The sequence below is a fragment of the Thermobia domestica genome, unplaced genomic scaffold (genome assembly GCF_964235325.1).
Source record: "Thermobia domestica unplaced genomic scaffold, izTheDome1.hap1.1 HAP1_SCAFFOLD_710, whole genome shotgun sequence".
Taxonomy (NCBI): Eukaryota; Metazoa; Arthropoda; class Insecta; order Zygentoma; family Lepismatidae; genus Thermobia; species Thermobia domestica.
In genome coordinates, this window is record NW_027656420.1 from 25582 (window position 1) to 48030 (window position 22449).

A 22449-nucleotide genomic window follows, 5' to 3' on the forward strand; every position below is an offset into this window, starting at 1 on the left:
CTAGTTATGGCCTGGGACAAATATGTCCCTACGGACGGTAAAGGACTGTTTTTAAAATAGTGAAGCATAAGTTGTTCTTCTTTTCATAAGTATTTTAAAAGTTTTATTATTATTATTATTATTATTATTATTATTATTATTATTATTATTATTATTATTATTATTATGCAGAATGTTAGCGGTATAAGTTTTGTTTATACAAATAACAGTGTTGCTCTTATATTTTTTAAAAAAAAAACACATAAGTAGCTGACAAATTGTACAAATAAATGGCTGGTTAGCAATGTTATTAGATAGGAATATATGGATTTTCAGTATTCGTCTAACTGGTGACCTACCGGACTATATCTATAACAAGAATCTAAACTAATCTTACCGGTATTCTTGCAACTGTTTAGGTTAGATTAGGTTATTGCATCAAATCAAATCAAATCAAAAAAGATTCTCTAAACAAATCAAAAAAGATTTTTAAGTATTACTTTACCTTGGATTTTCTGTCGACTTTGTTGGTAACCTTTTTCTGATCCATCAGATCAATACCACCCGTATCGTTGTTATACTCAGCGACTATTTCAGGGCAAGAGACTTGTATTTTTTTCTGCACTTGTTCTTTGTTTTCTGATTGCTGTTGTTACTTTATTGGAATGCAAAAGGTTTGAAAGCAGAACCACAGATTTGTTATCCATCCATTTAACACATGTTATTCTATTTGATAACAAGATTTGACTTTCCCCTCGTTTCATGTAATTGTCTTTCTTTATAGGTATTGGCATATACTTTCTGTCAGTCCGCACCGTTCCACACAAATATAGCTACTTCTTTTGTGCATTCACTTAAAGCAAAGGAGAATTGAAGAAAAATGTCTATGTAGATCTCACAGCATAAGTTCTCAATAGGTTTCGATAGCTTCATGACTACACTCTCTCCTAGTCCACAGTCGGGGGCAGTTTTCTTCCTCGTGTACAAGTCACATTGGTATAAGTAACCAGTTTTTGAGTCACATCTGCACCACATCTTGAAACCCTATTTTATGGGTTTGCTCTTTATGTACTGCTTCATTATATTGTGCCCTTTGAACTTGATCATGTGTTCATCTACGGATTGTTGCTTGCTTGGATTTCTTGCATTCTGAAAGCAGCGATTGAAATGATTGGTCACAGGTCATATCTTAAATGTTCTGTCATAATCTGTGTCAGTTCTAGAAAGCATCTCCTCATTATTTGCAAAATGCAACGCACTTCTGATTAATTCGAAACGTCTTCGAGGTATCACATTAACTATGTATGGTACTTGAAGGTAAGAATCAGTAGACCAATAATCTCTCCACTACGGAGCAACATGGTAGCTCATTACCAAATTCATTCTCAAGAACGCACGCATTTCTTCCAGATTAGTTTGGTAAGGAATGCCCTTTTGCTTCATATATAATTCACTCTGTTTCGAATACATGTACAAGGCCCGGCTCCACATTACAATCAACATTTATATTTACTTTTTAATAATCATAATCAATAGAATCCTTCTGATACACTGCTCCATCAGGTTTCCAGTTGAACACGATTTGTTCCTTCTGGGTTCTCGCACTGGTACATTTTGTTTTAAATTTTATGAAAAATTTTAAAATTTCATATTGATGTTTCACAGAAAACAAATTTTTCTGGTAAATCTGGCAACGTTGCAAAACCATAAATGCAAATATCAAGCTTATTTTAATATTTCTTGATTTCTGGTGATGTTGAAGAGAAAGAAACTGGTGACAAGGCTGAGTTCTCTGTAGCTGATGACGTTGATGAAACAGAAGTTACGCACGTGGGGGCTTGTGAAATTGGTTTTTCAATTACAACTTCCTCGCCTATACGGTCGACATTATTCTCAAGAAAGCCCAAGTCCTCATCATCAAGTTGTAGGTTGTCTTCATCACCACTATCGTACGATGTGGTACGACTAATATCGAAAATATGTACTAGAAAAATCTCAAAGAATACACTTGTGTAAAATCTCATTCTCTTACCGACCATAGGGACATACGTATATGTCCCATAGGAGAAAAACGGCTATATATTGAAAAGTAACAAACATATAAAGTATTCAGTTTATACACGGGTTACATTAGACACATACAAAACGGCCACAACTAATAAATGTATTTCCGAAAAAAAATTAAATTTTATGAAAAATTTTAAAATTTCATATTGATGTTTCACAGAAAACAAATTTTTCTAGTAAATCTGGTAATGTTGCAAAACCATAAATGCAAAGATCAAGCTTATTTTAATATTTCTTGTACCTTTAAGAGCCACGATACAAAAAATGAAATGTTTTCAATGATCTGTTTCAGTTTTAGGAAGTTTCAAAGAAATGGGACAAATATGTCCCTTGGACGTTAAGGGGTTAAGTCCTATGTTGTTGAAGCACTGACTATGCTAGGAAAAAATCGAGTCAGTAACCACTATTGGGAACTCAAGTAACCCTATGGATAAATGCCAGTGGTTATGATTTCAATATGGGGATACCTAATTTTCTATAACGAGTATTTTATTGTATTGATTAATGGCTGAAAATGAATATAAAAGGAATATATTTTGACATTCATTTCACAAATGTGGAATTAATAATATTTCAGATTTTAGAAACTCTATTGTTTTCAAAAATTATTATGGCTCATTGAGTCAATCACGTTATAGGTGTAGGAAAATTATTAGTTGAGACGGCAAAAGGTACTATTTAAATTTATAATATACAGGAGGAAGAAGAATATTATGATTGTTTATATCATATAAAAAGTTGAATTATGATTAGTTGGTTTATATTCTTAATGCAGAAGTAGGTGTATATTCTTAATGCAGAAGTATCTTTTATTAATTAGTTATAAAGAAAGGAAATTTCTCATAAATCACATATTAATTATGAGTGATATAATGTAGGATAATGAACATGGTTTGGAATGCAAGTTATTATTTGTCCTAATAACACTGAATTCATTCCAGTTAGATTAAGAATTATGTAATGCCAAGAGTAGTGTCTTGATTGCTTATGTTTATATTGCCCGGGTGTGAGTAATGGAACCGAACTTCGTCGATAAAAACTTTAATTCCTCATTGTATTCTTATAATTTAAGTATTATAAATTTTCTGGCATTACGTTTCCGAACGGAAATATCTATTACTTCTAACGTTATATCAATATGGAGAATGTCAATGTAAAACAGTCAGGAAAACCTTACCCCCTCCTCCTCCAAGGTACCCATTTTACCCATTTTACAGAAGCTGGGTGAACCCCTAAGCGGCATTGGTACAAGGATAGAAAAAGCAAAAAGAAGTCCCATCCCCACCAGAGATCGAATCTGGGAAATCCAGTTGATAAAAAGGCGCCCTACAGACTATACACTCGACTCTAGACTAGGGATGGCTACATTTTCCGGAAAAACGGAAAACGGAAAATATTTTTTTCCGGAAACCGGAAAATTGAAAACGGAAGACGGAAAATTTTCCGGAAAAACGGAAGACGAAAAATTTTCCGGAAAACGGAAACGAAAAATTTTCTGGTAAATCGGAAGCCGAAAATTTTCCGGAAAAACGGAAGACGAAAAATGTGATTTCCGGAAACCGGAAAACTCTTTTTCCGGAAATGGCCATCCCTACTAGGGATGGCTACATTTTCCGGAAAAAACGGAAAATATTTTTTCCGGAAACCGGAAAATTTTCCGGAAAAACGGAAACGGAAAATTTTCCGGAAAATCGGAAGACGGAAAATTTTTCGGAAAAACGGAAAATGTGATTTCCGGAAACTGGAAAACTCTTTTTCTGGAAATGGCCATCCCTACTCTAAACACTATAAAAGTACATAATAGAAGTAAATTCACTCACCTGATTTAAAGGCACATCATGTCCAACCATACATCGAAGACAGTAAATTAAAGATGACAGAGTAATTGCTCGAGGTGCATTCCAATTGCCCCAAACTTCGTATCCTGAACCACTACATAAATAGTTAAACGTGGTTATTTAAGTACAGATATAAGAACTGATTTCGCATATTTTATTACTAATATCTGCTATCGACAAGATTTCACATCGATTTCATATATAATCAAGGTTAGTTCAAAATAAGATCAAAAATAAGATCAAGGCTAGTTCAAAATAGAATGTTTCTAAGGATCCACAACTTTAAGTGGATTACCTAGCTGTATTCAAGTACTATCCATGATTTACTAAAATATGAGTACAGTACAGTACAGTATTAAAACAATATTTCCTATAAACTTGGAGAAGCATTATGCGGATTTCAACAATTTATTTTCAAATCTACTAGATTGTAAAGGAGTGTATTAAGAAATATGCAGTTCCAGAATTTTATAGGAATGACAAAAAGCAACATACAGTCTGAAAAAAAGAACACAAGAAACGCAAAGTACAGTGATTCTGCGGTTTCGGATGTGTCCAAGTATTTAATGTAGCACAAATATACAAGACAACCATTTCCCAACCGGTGTGCCGCGAGGAAATCGAAACAAAGTTATTAATTCTATAGCAACCAAATTGCAAGACTTAGGAAAAAAATGTATATTTTTGTATTTCACATTCCTATGAATTTCTACCATGGAAAAAATTACTGTAATTGTAATATATTATTCTACGCCTATTACTGTGTAGCAGACAGTATTTCGGCTCGTACACATTTCCACGGTTAGCTGCTAGGCTATGTTACGCTTCAATTTAGAGTCAGACACCGAGAAATGGAAGCACTTGTACGATACGCGTCAAGTGAACGTTCGTAGAACACTCATTCGCACGTGAATGACAGAACACTTTGTTCAACAGCTGTGTTTTGACTTCGACGCATCGCAAGCTGTGTGATTGCAATAATATGCACCAGTTTTGATTAAAACAGCAAAGTTAAAAGTACAAGCAAGACATTTGTTTGTTCGTTCGTTATTTAGTGATCTTCGATCTTAGTGAAAGGTTGGATACAGTTTTCGAAAAAGAAAGCGTATTTTTAGAAATCTGGGTCTTATATTTTATTGCAATTGTTTTCTATTTTAAAATTACAATAAAAAATAAGCATAATGAATTAGCATAGGGGAAAACCAGTGATCGAACTTTCATCTCTGTGGGAAGATCAGTAATCACAGAAAAAAAAATTACCATGGTATTTTATATTCGCAAATAATAATATCTATGAGTGAGCCGCGAAAATTCAAGTTACACCCGTAGTGTGCCGCAAGTTGAAAAAGGTTGGGAAACGCTGATTTAACACATTAAAAGATCACGGAGATGGTTATTTAAAACTTTCTACATTAAAACTAAAACTAAAAATTAATGGATATTGGAAACTTAGACAAATATTGGATGTCACTCATTAATTTGTTCTCCGTAATTCCATCTAGTTAATAAACAAAAATTCATACAAATATTCTAATTCTAGTCAGACAAGAAAACTAAATACGCACAGTGAGAAATTAATTCTTTCATGTAAACAATTGAATATCACAACGCATATCTCCAATTATATACGTTTCCTTTACAAATAACTTCTTTTTTTTCTCTGTATTTCTATATTTCACTTTTCGTATATATATATCAAAGTGATCACTATTTTCAAATAAATAATATCAGTTTTCGTAAAATTACTACTGGTAAAGGAAACAGCAGATGTTCTGAAAAATTTATAGTGTGTTTTGCTGCCAACGTTTTCATAATAGAGGATAAGAGAACCATTATATAAGATAACTACATGTGTTTCTTTGATTTTTAAACAAAATGTTACGAATACATACTGTATATTTATAGAAAAAGCGTTACCTAAAATCAAAAATGGCTGTTCCAGTATTAATGTCAATGTTGAGTTTGAGTGCAATCTTAGAACCATCATCCATATAATCTTCAACGCTTAATGTGGTTTTTCCTGTTGTGGCAAATACTTTTTTCCCAATTTCTTTTAACATATCTCTGACAGCGACTTCAGCATTCGTTTGAATATGACTCATATATGCTTGAACAACATCCAAACCATAGGCATCGATCAATTCACACACAAGATGAATTCCCTACAAACAAATATTATACACTCAAGTTTACAAAGATAAAATAATTGAGTGGCTAGGATGAAAGCACTAGCGACTAGAAGCGTCATTTTCTAACCTTTGAATAAACTGGGAAAGAAAGTTCAACGTTCCCATGCAATTCAATGCAATGACACATACTACACAAGACTCCTCTGCCATCCGCATGTACATTTCCTAAATTAAACTACCTACATACTGCTCTGTGGACAGATCCCAAACAATTCCACCTTATAACTCATTTTCACCGGAAGTGACTTTTACCATGATTATCCCCCGAGCCGCACAATGTTTATCTTCTTTTCAATATCCTTACTGGGGTGGAAAATATTTATCTTGTTTCATTAGTGGCTGTACCAAAAATATCAATTTGATTTCAATTGGAATTGTTTCTGGTGTTTATTCGCATTTAATCTGGTTTTACATCTACTCCGTTGACATTTCGATAAAGTATAACAACGATTTTCGTCGTCGTAACAATTAAAACAAGTTATTCTATTTCTTATAATTCAAATAAGGTAAATAAAGCAAGTAAAAAGTTTTAACCGCTCTGGCGACGGAAACTTCTAGCTTCTCGAAACGTCAATGGAATGAATGTAAAACTAAGTAGGACACGGAAGAAACGCTAAAAAAACTCGCTTCATTTATTTATGTTCCTTCCTGAAAACTTTATAGAGCATAGATTGTTTTCCAGGATCCAAAAGATTTGAAAGTGGCATAAATTTCAGCGGACAGTCAACATGAAATTACTCTTAATTTTTTTAAAAAATGATAATGGCGTACATTTGTTCAACTCCAGACTGTTCGACTCCTGACGTAGTATTGATTTCAAAAACACTGAAACCCCAAAATTGCATGTTAAAGATCTGCATTTTGAAATTTTCTGTATTTCCATATGAATTTTCTCTTTAAGATCAAATATACTTTTTCACCATATATGGATAATGTCCATATTTTCGGAGGTTATGTTTTAACATCGCTCCACAACCAAAGGCCATAAAGATTAAAATCTTGGGTACCATACGGCCAAGAAATGGGTCTCCTTTTAATTTTTTTTTTTTTTTTTTCGAGTCTCATTTGAACGGAGGGAGTCTGGTTGAAAGTAAGCAGCTTATATACGCCTGCTCTTTTTAATTTTGGAACTAAAAGTGCTCGCAATATTCGCACGTACGCATTTTAGCGACAGTATTCTTAAAGAATTTGTTGAAAGCTCCAAAGAAACGACACGTAACTCTAAACTTTGGGTTTGGTTTCAAACCCATATGGATGTGCGTCCCCAAATTATACAGGAATGCAGCTACAATTATGTTCATCGTGAAGCGTTGGTACTACAATGTTAGCAATTCCAAAATTTTAAATTCTGACTTCCATTTAACAAATTATTCCATGTTAACGTGACTATGTTTGGAATTTATGACGATTCCAAATCCGTTAGAAACATCCTGTATGCATCTGTTTTATTCGTTCGTTTCATGCAAATTTAACGTTACTTTTCGCACTATTATATAAAATGAAATGTTCGAAACATTTTTCAGAAATATATGTGACTCTACTTTGTATCAAATCTGGAGTGACGAACACAGAAAACAAGTCAAAATATTCGTACGATACAAGCAACATTAACATAAATTTTATACGAAATTAAACTACACAATTAAGAAAAACTGCATAAAACATGCTTTATATTTCTATCTAGGAATTTAAACTATTCATGATATTTAAATCTTGAAATCTGAATAATAAATCATAATCATTAGCAGATAAAAAGAAGACACAATGGGTCTTATGAGTCTTGACTCTGCTCATTTTGTTCATGAGAGAGGTGAGCAAGCTCTGTTTCATAAGCAAACTCTCAAATTTCGTATGAATAAAAACTATCATAGTTGTGAGAACTTACTCCTAAATAACCTAAACATGCTCATAGAGTTTGCTCCACTCCGCGCCGAGACGGCCAAGCAAGTAGTCTGTCAAATGTTTATATAATTCAAACAAACGTATTAAAAATTAGGGATATAGAAGATAATTACGAAAAAAGGGATGCTTCTTTGGAAGCGTTTGTGAACATGATAAGAGATTATCCAATCACATTTAGTAAATCCATGTTGCCAGAAGTAAGACAAGAAAAAGTATCTGCATTTTCAACCATTAGGAAAAAATATGAAGAATCATTTGGTGTCCCTGTCACAGAATCGCAGTTGAATAAGAAGTAGCTAACATGAAAGCCAGGCTTAATAAGAAAGTGGACTGAAAAGGCGGGAAACAAGCCAATAAAACTGAATGATTAGAAAAAAATATTACTGAAGCTTATGGACGGTGATACCAATCCTGTTAGACCTATTAAGAGATTGAAGGTAAGCCTACTTTACTCTAAGGTCTTTAGTTATTTCTGGTTAAAATATAACAATTTACAATAAAGCAAGAATTTTTAACATCGGGTTTACGAACCACATGGTGTCCACGGATGTGTTTAAGCGTCTCCCTGTGAGATAAAAATTAAGATTTAGCCTATAGCCTACAGTTCGTACTGTTAATTTATTTCTCACATATTTCTTTCGCTGTTATTTTTCTCGAAGGTATTTTCTCACATAAGCTTCATGTGCTAATAATGCAAAGTCGTCAATTTCGTGTGTGGGAGCTCGAGCTTGATTTTTCACTTTAACGTCCAATTAAATGTACACATGTTTAATGAAACGATCCAATAAATATATAATTTTATTTATATTTTATTATCTTATTTCACTGTATTTATGGCCTTCATATTAACAAAGAATACATACCATCAAATTTTAAACTTTCCGTGGGATAAGAAAGAAAGGAAGGAGAAGTTGACAGAGCTTCTGATGAAAGCACTGTCCTTAATTCATATGGAGGGACGAGGGAAAGCCATGAAAATTCAGACAGCATGTCCAACATTACCGGCATTCGAACCCGCGTTGCTTCGCAAAGGCGTCCTCTTCTTCAAACTCTCTCTCAACAATGTCAAAATCCCCATCTTTCAGATATTTAGCCACATAATGCAGAAGAAAACAGGCTAGAATCACCGAAGGCACTTTGCTGGTTGACAATATTATTTTATATTCAAGAATAGGGAATCGTTGCTTCACTTAGCCGAAGCATCTTTCTTATAACAGTTTCCTGGTGAAGCAGTTGTTGAATTTCCTTTCTGTTGTTGTGCAAAGGAGTTATAGCCAAAGAGCAATGGCGTATCCAGAGTCTCCCAGAAGCAAGGCTTGTGATCCGTTTTCTGCCATGACCATGCGAACAGCTGAGTTCATTCATATTCGCGAATTGTGCACAGAACCTGGTTAGGAAGCATCCCACTCGTGAATTCCTCGTCACAATTACAAGTGGCTTGAACATTCAAAGTGTAACGGCCTTTATGATTTATATACTCATCCCCGTGTTCAAGAGGCCGTTTAATTTCCACATGTGTGCAATCGATGACTCCTATAGAAAACGGAAAATTGTGCTGCTGGCGCCATTTATTAATTGCTGTCTGTTGTGCAGCAAGAGTTGATGGGAATTTTATCCACTACGGGTCCTTCTCTACTATTTTTCCTAGAACTTTTGAAAATGTAACAGACACAGTACTCTGGTCCATACCTCTGTCCTTCCCTACTCCGCTTTGAAAACTGGGATCACTTAAGTATCTTAAAAAAAAAAAAAAAAAAAAAAAAATCGCCTTCTCTGTTCGTTAGTAAGTACCCGCCGCCTGTAGTTTCGTTTGATTCGCGTAGAAAATAATTACTTAACCACTCCACGATTTATTTATCGAAGCGATAGATAGTTTTATAGTCCACTTCGAAAGTGTTTCTGCGCTTATTGTATATTTTCTGTCATTGTTGCATACAACCATTTCCACAAAACGTCTTCATTTCACGCCTTGAGTCAGCAAATAAGGTAACTCAAGATTTTTGGAGAGAGTACTCCGAAGTGTGAGAGAGATCTCAGTTTTATTCATACGAAATTAGAGCCATCTCAATAGTTCTGACTCCTTGCTCAGACGTTGAGTGACCTCTCGAAGAACCTGCTCATCTTTCTCATCTTTATTCATCCCAAAAGAAGTAAACTCTCCAAAATTGGAGTAAACTCACATTGCTCAACTTTATTCACAAGACCCAATATTACTTTTAAAAATAAATAAATAAATAAATAAATAAATTGATAAATATTAATCATTGGTGACTTACTGATTGCACAGAACAACTAATTTTGATTGATCCGAAAAATGAGATTCAAACTTACTTTCTTGTTGGCAGCAATTTGAGCTTTTAAATCGGAAAGATTGTCCTGAAGATTTCGAGTACCAGAACATCCTGGGGTTTCTCCAGGTTTCATGAGAGCCTCTATCAGTTCCTTTTCCTTGAAGACACCTCTATCAACAATTTTAAAACTCTTGAAAGTAGCTCCCTCTTCAACTAACGATTTAGAATGAGGGGGCATAGAGCCTGGGGTTTTCCCACCAATATCTGCATGATGACCTCGACTTGCGACAAAAAATACTGGCTTTAGTTCTCCACTACGAAAAACAAAAAGAACATACATATATAAGCACATTCAACAATTACCAACAGAAATGCTTATGCAAAGTATGATATACTGTACGTATACTTTTCAACAGATGTTACTATTATTTACTAAATACCATCTAAAAAGAAGTAACATTTAGTAAAATCAAACGGATGTCCACTATTGGCTAGTGCCGTGCCGTGGAAAATCAGCGCCCGTGGTGAGAGTATACGACGGTACCTAAAAAAGCCAAAAGATTTAAAAAAAAACCTGCTAACCCATGGATCACACCAGACATTTTGGAGCTCATGAAAAAACGGGACTTGGCATGTCAGAAATTTAAATGGTCCAAGAAAATTAATCCTAGTGGTTCTGCCAATACTTTTGAAGAATATAGAATCCTCAGAAATAAATGTACACAAAAAGTTCGAATTGCTAAAATTAGATTTGCGGCTGATCTATGCACTCAAAGCAATAACCCCAAATATCTTTGGAATAAGTTACGCATGTTCGGTATAGGAAACCGTCAGACTGACGTACAATCTATACACATTCCGCTTAACGAACTAAACGATCACTTTGCTCAGGTCCCAACTATAGACGATGTTACAAAAGAATCAACTATGAAAAACATACGCGAAAACCCAAGCATTCACGAAAAATTTAAATTTAGAACGGTTTCTGTCTCAGAAATAGAGGTAGCTCTGAAAAACAATACATCCAATTCAATAGGGGCTGATGACATCCCACTACAATTCCTTAAGAAGATCATGAGATATATTCTGTTCCCTTTAATGGACATATGTAATTCCTCTCTACTTTCGGGTTGTTTTCCTAGCCAGTGGAAATTTTCTCTCATTCATTCCCTCAAGAAAATAGCACAACCAATAACAGCGAACGATTATAGATCAATAAACGTGACGCCGTGTATTTCGAAAGTTTTGGAGCATATTGTATTAAATCAAATGTCTGATTTTATAACTTCCCATGATCTCTTATGTCGATATCAGTCTGGCTTTAAAAAAGGACACTCCACACATACGGCTCTTATAAAACTTACAGGTGACATTAGAGAAAGCATTGACAAGAAACAACTCACAATACTTTTACTTTTAGATTTCACGAAAGCATTCCAGTCGGTCGATCACGAAATTCTTTTAACAAAACTTAAGTCACTCTTTCATTTCACAGATACGTCGGTTAAATGGTTTCGTTCGTACATCCAGAATAGATATCAGCGTGTTTCTGTTCTGGACAATCAAAGTTCATGGACAACAGTGCACTGTGGAGTTAGTCAAGGAACGGTCTTAGCACCGATCCTGTTCTCTATGTACATAAATGACTTGTCTCAACAAATTCGCCACCTTAAATATCACTTATATGCAGACGATGTTCAAGTATATACTTCGACAGATCTTGGAGATATAAATGACACTATCTCACTCATAAATTTAGACCTGGAACGGATAAGTGCCTGGGCCCAATCTAATAATTTAGATCTAAATCCCAATAAATCTAAATATATCATCATTGGTTCGAGAAATATCCTCTCCAGACTGCAGAGCACCGAACTTCCTAAAATTACATTAAATGGTACACATATAGCTTTTGATGAAAAAGTGAAAAATCTTGGTCTCATATTTGATCAGAATCTTCTATGGTCGGATCATATAAATCATGTATGCAAAAAGGCGTTTGGTGCACTGCACTCTCTATACCGTTTGAAAAATATGTTGCCTCATCCAATTAAGGCATCTATAGTACAAAGCCTTGTACTATCACATACTGATTATTGTATTGGAGCTTATGGCAACGTAAACAAAGAAGCGCTAAGAAAGTTACAGAGAGTTCAGAATGCATGTGTTCGGTTTGTTTTTAATCTTAAACGCTCTGATCACTTGACGCCATTTTTTAATGAATTGGGCTGGCTAGATATCCCAGCTCGCTATAAATACCAATCAATGACAATTTTATTTAAAGTTTCGACATTTGGTGTGCCTATATATCTTTACAATAAACTACAGTATGTTAGAGATAGCCACAATCGTGATACCCGCTCTAGCAGATCAACACTGCTGTCGATACCTCGTCATAATACAAATCAAATGGCTAATTCATTCACAATCTCTGGTATTAAAGAATGGAACAGACTTCCACCAGATGTAAGGAATTCACCCTCAATTGCGACATTCAAAAGAAATTTGAAGCAATATTTGATAGCCTTAGCCAATGTACACCAATCTCGGGAATGATGCTTTTTTTTTAAAAAAAACAAAGCTGAGCAGTAGCAACCAAATGTAAACAGAAACTTGAGGTATGTATCTATAATACTAGGTTTGTGGGAAGGTATGGGGGAGGGGAGAAATGTAAGGTAGTATACTTTTAAGAATACATATATATCTTTCTGTGTATGCTGTATGTATAGTTTTCTTGTTTTTATGATAAATAGTATGAGGGTATGGGGGAGGGGGTATGTAAGGAAGCATATTCGTGTGTAGGGGTATATATGTGTGTATGTACATATGCATTAATGTAGTAATTGTAATTTTTATGGATTCGATGTCAATAGTAGTACGCATATCTTGTATACATTTGAGTTGGTTGAGTGTAAGAAAAGGCAAACATAGCCTTAACTCTGCCGTTAAATAAATAAATAAAAATAAATAAATAAATAAGGTCGACAGACCAGCCACGAAGCACTACCATGGTTGGTGTGAAGCTAAAAAAAAATTTCAAAAATAAACCCTGCTTTTCCTTGATTTTGAGCAATTTTATTACTCTTTTCTTCCATTTTATATATGTGTACATGCATTTTCCTAATATGATTAACATTTTTGCTCTCTCTTTTCTTCTTTCCTTCTTTTCTTTTCTTTTTCCCGAATTTTGCGCCTACCTTACCTCGGCGCACGGAGCCGTTCACTTTTCCCCTCCCTCACGGCACGGCACTGCTATGGTTAAATCTTCTCTAGAAAAATATATTATGTGAGTCTCTCCAGCATGTCTAAAATACTCTACATTAGCGGATATTAAGTAGAAATACATATTCACGAAACATTTTACTGTCATTACATTTTCATCTGATATTATTTAACATAGATTGTTGAGATTATTTTAACCCGACGGCAACGGAAAATTAGGTTCATAATATTCAAATCAACTTAAGCAAAAATAGTATAAAATAAATAATGTAACGGTTATAAAAACTTACGGGTAAAAGACTGGTGTAATGACTGTTAGATCAGGAAGATGAGAACCACCAGCGCAAGGATGATTGGCAAGAATTACATCTCCTTCGTGGAAGTCATCTCCAAGAACTCGCATCTAAGGAGAATGTTAAATTAGACATTCTGTTAAAATGTATGCTTGATCTCAGGTTAACATAGATGAAAAGATTTCTATAAAAATTTTATAATGTATCTTGTATAGTAAATATACTTCTAATACTGTAAAATAAATGTCTCTTTAGACAATGTGTTTCCAAATTATATTACATGACAATAGCAATGAAAAGTACAAATAAGCGATAATTTGCCATTGAAACTAGAAAGAGGGACAAGATAACTAGCAATATCTACATTTTAATTGATATCTATATTACAACCAGTCAACCACACAAAAGATAAAAAATAAATTGTAATATTAACATTCATATACCACCAGGGGTAAAAGTGGATCTGAAAAGGTAGGGGGACGGTAGGTAGCGACATGAGGTCATGCCGTTCCCCTGACTATCTTGTTATTTTTTAGGAACGCCGTACATATTTTTTCGAGGTGGGCGGACCCCGCACTTTTAACCCTGTGTACCATTAATATCCAAGTAGAATTAACTAAGATCCATTGTGTATTTTTATAACGTTACAGCTGATTAGATAAATACATGGTTACCAAATTAGACCGTTGCATTTATTAGAAATGCTAGTTTACTGAATAAAATCAATTCATACACGTATTTTTAGTTTCCTCTTAAATTTTTTCTAATGATACTTCATCTTTAACATTCGAAGGTGATATATTATTCAGAGATGCACCCATATGTATTATGCCTTTTTGCAAAACGTCTACGCTGTAATAATGAAAGCGAATGTATTTTTTTCTAGCATTATAATGATGAACTTCTTCATTTGTTGCAAAGCGCTGAAAAATCTTCTTTTGTTTATGTTAGTATCTCATACACGTAGATTACATTGCAATGTTAATATTGCATGTTCTTAGAATAGTTAGGAATAGCAGTAATTCATACACATAGCTTTTTGCTAGCTATAACCCTTATTACACACTTTTGTGACCTAAACAATGGTAGAGCTTTTTTTCTTTTTTTTTCTTTCTTCCTTTTGATAATTTTGATAAAACGTATACCATATAGTAGCAGTACTGATAGTATGTTTCCTCTATCCTCTAGTATGTGAATTAAATTCTTGATGCATCGTATGTGTTAACAACAACAACAACATATATATATAACGAAAGTCAAACTAAAACAAACAGATACTAACAAAAGAAAATTGGTTCCTATCAGAAACATTTGTTTAAAATAGAGGGAAAAAATTTAAAGACAAGTGATATGATTAAGTTCAAGATTTTCCTTTAATTTTTATGAAAATATTATTAGAATTAGCCAAAAGGCATATTACAACTTTGATAAGAATCATGTACTTCTAGCTTCTTTCGAAAATTTTGCATTTCGTATAGACACATATGGAATTGGTTCGTAATTATAATTGTTGCTTTATAAATAACCCAGTGACATTATTTCTGCGTGAACCAAGGTAAATAACAGACTTTTGAGGTGGAAATAATGGTTTTCTGAACCATTTTTTCAACCACAATTACAAAAGGCACTTTAGAAACCATCAGATTGAATAGATAATTGAAAGAGAATTTAAAAATAGATAGCCACTTAAGAAAGCTTGCCACACATAAACAAATAATTAACCGTATCTTCATGAATGTTGAATTATGACAATTTATGAAAATTTTAAGATTATTAACTGACAAAACAGTTCATTTTCTGAAAATGACGGGGAAGTGATCACATACGTCTACAAATACTTTTCTGGACATTTATTTTAGGTTTTTCAAGTATCACAGTAAATAGAAATGGAAATGTGCTTCTACAGTAGTACTTCATCCTTCCCAGGGGGGCCACACGATCCTTTTGCTATAGCAGTTGACATTAGAACAACGACGTAAATGTTCAATAAACTTTTATATAGAAAGGAACATTCATATTTTATATGGTGCGAAATAATACTTGGTACTAAAGCCATAATACGCGTATGTATAACTCATATTACCATTAAATAGCTGGAAAGAAAAACATTTAAAGTCACTAATATTTTGTCTATATGGGAGAATGGACGGAGGCTGAAAGAAGGTAGGTAAGTTAGAACTTTGAGAAATGAGCACTATTGATTATCTGTTGGAAAGAAGGTCTTAACTAAACTTATTTCCAAACTTTAAAAGATAGTAAATGAGAAAAAAAATTATATAAAACTTCTATCGCTGAGAATCAATCACTTAATATGTATGATTGAATGTTTTTCGACTTTCACCTGCGCCTATGAAAATACATTGAAGCTACACAATCTACCACAGTCTTGCTTATTTTGTGAGGTGTAAATGACACTCTCCCTTCGAGTCTTGTGTATTTTTTCACAAAGATCGCAACGTAACTGCCACTTTTCAATTTAATTTTGTTTAAAATTAAAACAAAATTTTACAAAGTGATCTCAGATTAATTATAAATTAGGAAAGTTAAGCATATATATTTTATTTTAATTATAAACATATAAATGATTAATTGTTGTTGTTATTATGTATTATCATCTATGTTCTGCCGAGAAACTTACAATTCATTTTGATCATAATAGTTCAAAAGACTCGAACAGGATAAATTCCATGCATGTAGTTAGAAATATACATACTTTATTTGCTTATTTCCAAAAAGACATTTGAAAAATTTTCTTCTTCCTTGCAACAAAACTTTCACTGAATTTATACTGGATATTTCCAAAATTATGTACGTACTTAATAAGGATATCTCCTTAATAAGAAAAACATTTAATTAAGTTCCAAGCAAGTCACTCTTTTCAGCAATAATTTGATTGTGGTAAGTATGTTTGAACACGAAGATATTTCAGTCATTCATAGAAAAGACACAGGTTTCAGCAATACTTTACAAATTTTTTCATCGATTTTCCTTATATATTTTAATCCTGTCTTAGTATATTTAATTTTACTTGTTTCCTAACGAAGAATAGATAAGGTATTATTATTTAGACACATGAGAGAATGATTCAAATTAACAAAAAATTGGTTACTTATCAACAAATCCTCCTGTGAGGATGCTAAAATACCAAGAGAAGAGCACAGTGCGAAAGAATGAGTTGAGTTAAAGGAAGTGCAATGTCTATGCTACGTCACCATTGCCAGATACAACCTATACAAAATATACAGTACATCAAGGGTAGGTAAACAGATTCTATCAATGTTGCCAAAATCCAGATTTAAAGGCGGTTTATATTTGTGAATAAAGACTAATTCTGTAATCTCCCGTTGTTTGTTTGTTTTTGCTGAACGTATCACATTATCGACAAAAATTCAACGTATTCTTGCAAAGCATAATATATATGCTTCCAGAATCCCTCCGAAAAGTTTAGAAAAGCATCTTACCGGACTTAAAGTTATTTTGTTGATCCACTAAATAAGTCAGGTATTTATAGTGTTCAATGCGAATGTGATTCCACATATATAGGTCAAACGAAACGCAATATTATCACCCGAATTAAAGAACATATTAGATAATCAAAAAAAAGTCACGAAAGGGCATGTCGGGATTGGTGCTTTATTTAAAACAATATACACACAATATAAAGCAGGTAAATGTGATAGGTTTAGCAAAAACAAAGAAACAAAGGGAGATTAAAGAATCATTCTTTCTTTACAAATATAAACCAGATTTAAATCTGGATTTTGGCAACTTTCATAGAATCTCGTTACCTACCCTTGATGTATATTTTGAATCTAGTAATAGTGACGTAACATAGACATCGTGCTTTCTTCATCTCAGCTCATTCTTTCACATTGTGTGCTCTCCTCGTGGTATTTTAGCATCTTTTACGTTATATTTATTCATTCTGTGGTATGTATTCCTTTTTCTACACCTTTTTTTTCTCTCATCTGTTTTTATCCTTGTTATCTTGCCACTGAAGACAGAACTTACGTTGTTGTTCCGAAACGTGTGGAGAGTGCCTAGTTTCCCCATGGGAAGATTTGTTGGTAAGTAACAATTTTTTTAAGTAGATAAGGTACCTAAACGCTATATTATTATGAATATCTATAAGAATCACTCAACAAAGATGACAGTTTTAATCACAAAGTCGAGCTAATCTTTTCAAATCTTGATTAACGAGGACAAATAAACGTTATAAATAAAGAAATAACTACGATTAAACCTTCTGTCAGAAAAGAGTAACTATTAAAATTAAAATTTATTAAAAACCCATTGATTAATATTAATATTAAAAATAAAAACCTTTATCTACAGAAATCTATGTACTACACGATGAAGATAATAACGCAAATATGAACTTACTGTTTGGGAGGAACAGCAAAAATATATTTTACTCGCGAAGGACTTACTTTTTACTTGAGTTTAGACCATACACAAAGAAGCAAATTGTTATAACTTTTATTGCCCTTAAATAATAATAATAATAATAATAATAATAATAATAATAATAATAATAATAATAATAATAATAATAATAATAATAATAATAATAATAATAATAATAATAAATCATACAAATTAGCCCTTGTTTTCAACAACTAAAACTGATAAAAATGCTTAAATTAAAAAGTTAATAAAATTTTTAATAATTACCTTGTATAGTTTAATTTTTAATAGCTATCTTGTATAATTAAATAATTAATAGTTAATTTTAAGTCAAAGTGTTAATTATATCATAATATATCGCGAATGTTCAAAATTTTATCGTACTATTGATACGTCTGAAGGAGGAATTATGGAGATTATGTGAAGCATAATCTGATTAGTGAGTTACCAGCCATGCATAATCAGAATGCTAATTGCTACAAATACTATTATGGTAAATTTTCTCACCTACTGCAAAAAGCTAAGTGCTAATTGTGATCTTACCTGATATTGAACTGTCTCTTGCATAGCTCCTAAGTGAACAGGAATGTGAGGAGCGTTGGAAACAAGACCTCCATCTGGGCCGAAAAGAGCACACGAAAAATCAAGTCTTTCTTTTATGTTAGTTGATATAGATGTTCTCTGCAAAATCCTGGAAATATGAAACCTTCATATAACACAGAACACAAAGCATGGAAATTATTTCAAGATTTGACTAGCGTAAAAATGTGGCAATACAACTGCATAAGCGATGAAACCATAAACATAATCACTTGTGAGATAATTATTGCCTTTAATAACATTGTTCTATTTCATAAAATTTATTTTCCACATTCTGTAGAACCGTTTTAATGAAACAGCAATGTATCAACCAGAATGAAATCACCCTAACTAGAAAGGCAAACTCATCCAATTTATTTGAAAATGACCGACCCTCTTTTTACGTTTGTTTTATTTCTTTCATTTTACTCTTAACTGGTCAAACCTAGTTTTTAAACAAAGAAGTACAGTTAATATTAGGTTAACAATATTCAAGCCCTATTCAATATCGACATTATTTTTTTTTTTCACACAAGTAAATAACTTTTATTATTGAAAAAAAATCAATGATCATTGCTTCTGCTATCTCCCCTAGTTGTTCATACAAAAATTATATTCCATTCGTGTAAAATGTTAATACATATTAAAAAAACATAAGTGAAAACGTGCAATTTCGACATTCTCTATGAACATGCCAGCTGTTAGCAAAAATTCGACCTTTAAAATGACAATCTGCACTAATTATACACGAATATACGAGAGCAAAGTGAGTATCTTTCGAGTTTATTTAGTTCTTAATTAGTTCTTCTAATTTATTTTGTTCTTTGTTTCCCTTTCATTTTTGATTAATTCTTCATATTTACATCTTTTTTTATTTATTAATACTTTTCAAACAAATTAGAAAATATTCATACTCAAAGTTTCGTTTTGTTTACGAAAGTATCGATATAAAATTTCTTTATGTGTCTATTTTTAACTAAAAGCTTCAAAAAAAATTTGATTCTATCTTTCCATAAACATGAATAACAACTCCAATGAACTGAAAAGCATAGATAAGAAAAATAAATGCTTTAATATCAGTAAAATTACTTAATTTAATTACTGTATAATACTTCTATAATTTTGTAATACTTAAAGAAATTCTGTAGCTTTAGCTGTAAAGAATATTCAAACAATTGGCTTCGATGTACCGGTACAGATTTAATATGGACGACACATGTTCAAAATTATTTAAAAAAAAAAAACTCGTAAGGTTTTATCACTGACTATCGTTTTTAGTTTTGAAAGTTAGTGTAAATAATGCAAACAAACACACTAAAAATGTTGAAAACAGTTGAAAGGATTAAAATTCTGCATTCAAATAATGTGGATAAAGTTCAGAAGAATTCATAACATTAACTCGTATTTATGGAAACACGCTTCTTTAAAAATCATTTACTGAACCATGTATTACCATTAAAATAGGGTTGTATTAAATTTGTTTGTATTTTATTTCTTGGGTAATTTATGTTATTTTAGTCACTGATTTGAAAAAAAAATATATGATTTTGAAATCATTTAGAAATTTATTCCAAAGACTGAAAGAATCAGTTGAAACATTAATTTCTAACAAAGAAATGAAATTTTACTTATGACTAATGTAATACAATACCAAATTCCTTCATTATGCGTCAACGCCAGTATTTTTCAGAATGTTTTATTTCATAGGATTAAACCTTATTCCTCAGATTTAACTATTTTTTGTCTTCTAGCATTTCATTAAAGAACGAGCGGTTACTTCATTCATATCTTTCAACTTCACTTTCTTTAAAACCGGAATCATCGATGTATTTGAATAAGTGACATGAGATCTGAGCCGAATTTAAAAGGGAGTAAGAAAGAGAGAGAGAGAGAGAGAGGAAAAATATTACCAGGTGAAGTCACATAAAATCAAACTTAATATTTTATGATATAAATTCTGGATTTTGTTGTAAATTTGCGCCATTTTACTTGATTCTGCAATCAATGTAATACTTATCTACGTGCTTTGAGATTAGTTCTCTCTTAATCATATGTGTCATTAGTGCTTTTCTGAGTTAATTATGGAAACAATACTAAACTTAAGTATACATCACACTAATGCTAATAATATTGTCATAGTAGGTTATCTACAGAAATATATTACCTTCCCATTTGTTCTGCAATGCTCATGAATCTATGTGAAAATATACTTAGTTGAATTGAATCTAATTCAGTGCCTATTTTCCGAATTTCTCCACTTCCAATAACGATTTTGATATCCCCATCTTTTGTAATTGTTGCGTTACAATTAGGCTCCACAAGTATAGTGCTTAGGTCATCCATAATTATAGCGGGACCTGGGATACTGTGGCCATATCTAAGATTCTTCAAAATATAGACATTTGTGTCCATATACCCGTCTTCAAAATATACTTTTGTCGTCTGCAAGAGAGAGAGTAAATTTCAATGCTCTATTGCATTTTCTACAAGTTTATTCATTTATTTTTATGTACAACAATACAACTATCATCCATTGAAGAAAAAATTCGTTCACTAAAATCGGAAGTGCATTTTCAATAATATTATCGCAATAATACGCAATAACTATATCTGACTGCTACGAATAAATTATTTCCACGCGTATTTATTAAGTTCTATAATTAGCATAAAACTGTGCGTAAATATATAATCAATTACTGCATTAAAACCACGAAATTTGAATTTATTTCTTTTGAATATTCTTCATGAGTAAATGTAATATTTATTCGTAATTTTCCAATGCACATGACTAAATTGATTACATTCGGTTAAAATAATTCTTACATACGATTTGTTTACAATTTTTCAATGCAAGTAATTAGATTGATTACACTCAGTTAAAATAACCCTTCAAATATACTAAAATAAAAATATTTCTCAGAAAGTTATCGTTGTTAATTGCTATACAAAAAGGTGCTTGAACACCAATACGAATCAATTAATCTTAGTCAAACATACATATATATGTAGGTGTCGAGAAACTAGATGTGTTTAAATATAAAAAAAAAAATATCGTGCTCATAGAAAATATTTTTCCAATATGGATCTACATAGTACGGAAGTAATTCTACAGTCCCTAAATAAATGCCCAAATTCACCTACTTCTTCTCGAACCTTACTATTGTTTTTCTTGATGTAGAACCAGGCTTGAAAACGAACGTCTCGAGACTGATTTGCACACCAAACCTACCAGCAGTAGACAATAACTCCAATTCACGAATTCAAGAATTCCTGTCCTCACCATATCAAACATTCTCTACCTTTGTGCTGGCCATTTGGAAGACCTGTATCTGTTTTACCTCATTGAGTTACCTAATTTCTTAACACCACTCTTCAACCGGGGATGACCTACTTTCGATCTTATTCGCGTATGATTCAATCGTGAAAAAAAAAAAAAATCCTTCATTACGAATTTCCTCATCAATATTATCCTAACCTTCATTCGCCTCAGAAAACCAAATTCTGCTCATCTCTTACTCACCACCACCTGAAACTGTAGAGGCTTTTCAGAGTACCCGAACCTCTCTCTGGACATATAACCCACACCCCTTCAAAAATTTGCCTCTTAGAAACATCCTATACTCCACCAAAGAAATACCAGATACCAGATGTAAAATTTGTCTTATATTCAGCATCAGTGCAA

General features: G+C 32.6%; 1 protein-coding gene across 1 annotated transcript in view; it reads right to left on the bottom strand.

The window, feature by feature from the left end:
• LOC145677229 (5-oxoprolinase) overlaps positions 1-22449 on the bottom strand; it is a gene marked incomplete at its 5' end in the record, with an annotated part of 77279 nt that overhangs the window by 14044 nt on the left and 40786 nt on the right. Inside the window, 6 exon segments of the mRNA XM_081747819.1 lie at positions 3867-3978; positions 5802-6046; positions 10307-10580; positions 13779-13891; positions 18732-18879; positions 20932-21209. Of these exon segments, the coding sequence (XP_081603945.1) occupies positions 3867-3978; positions 5802-6046; positions 10307-10580; positions 13779-13891; positions 18732-18879; positions 20932-21209 (1170 nt within the window).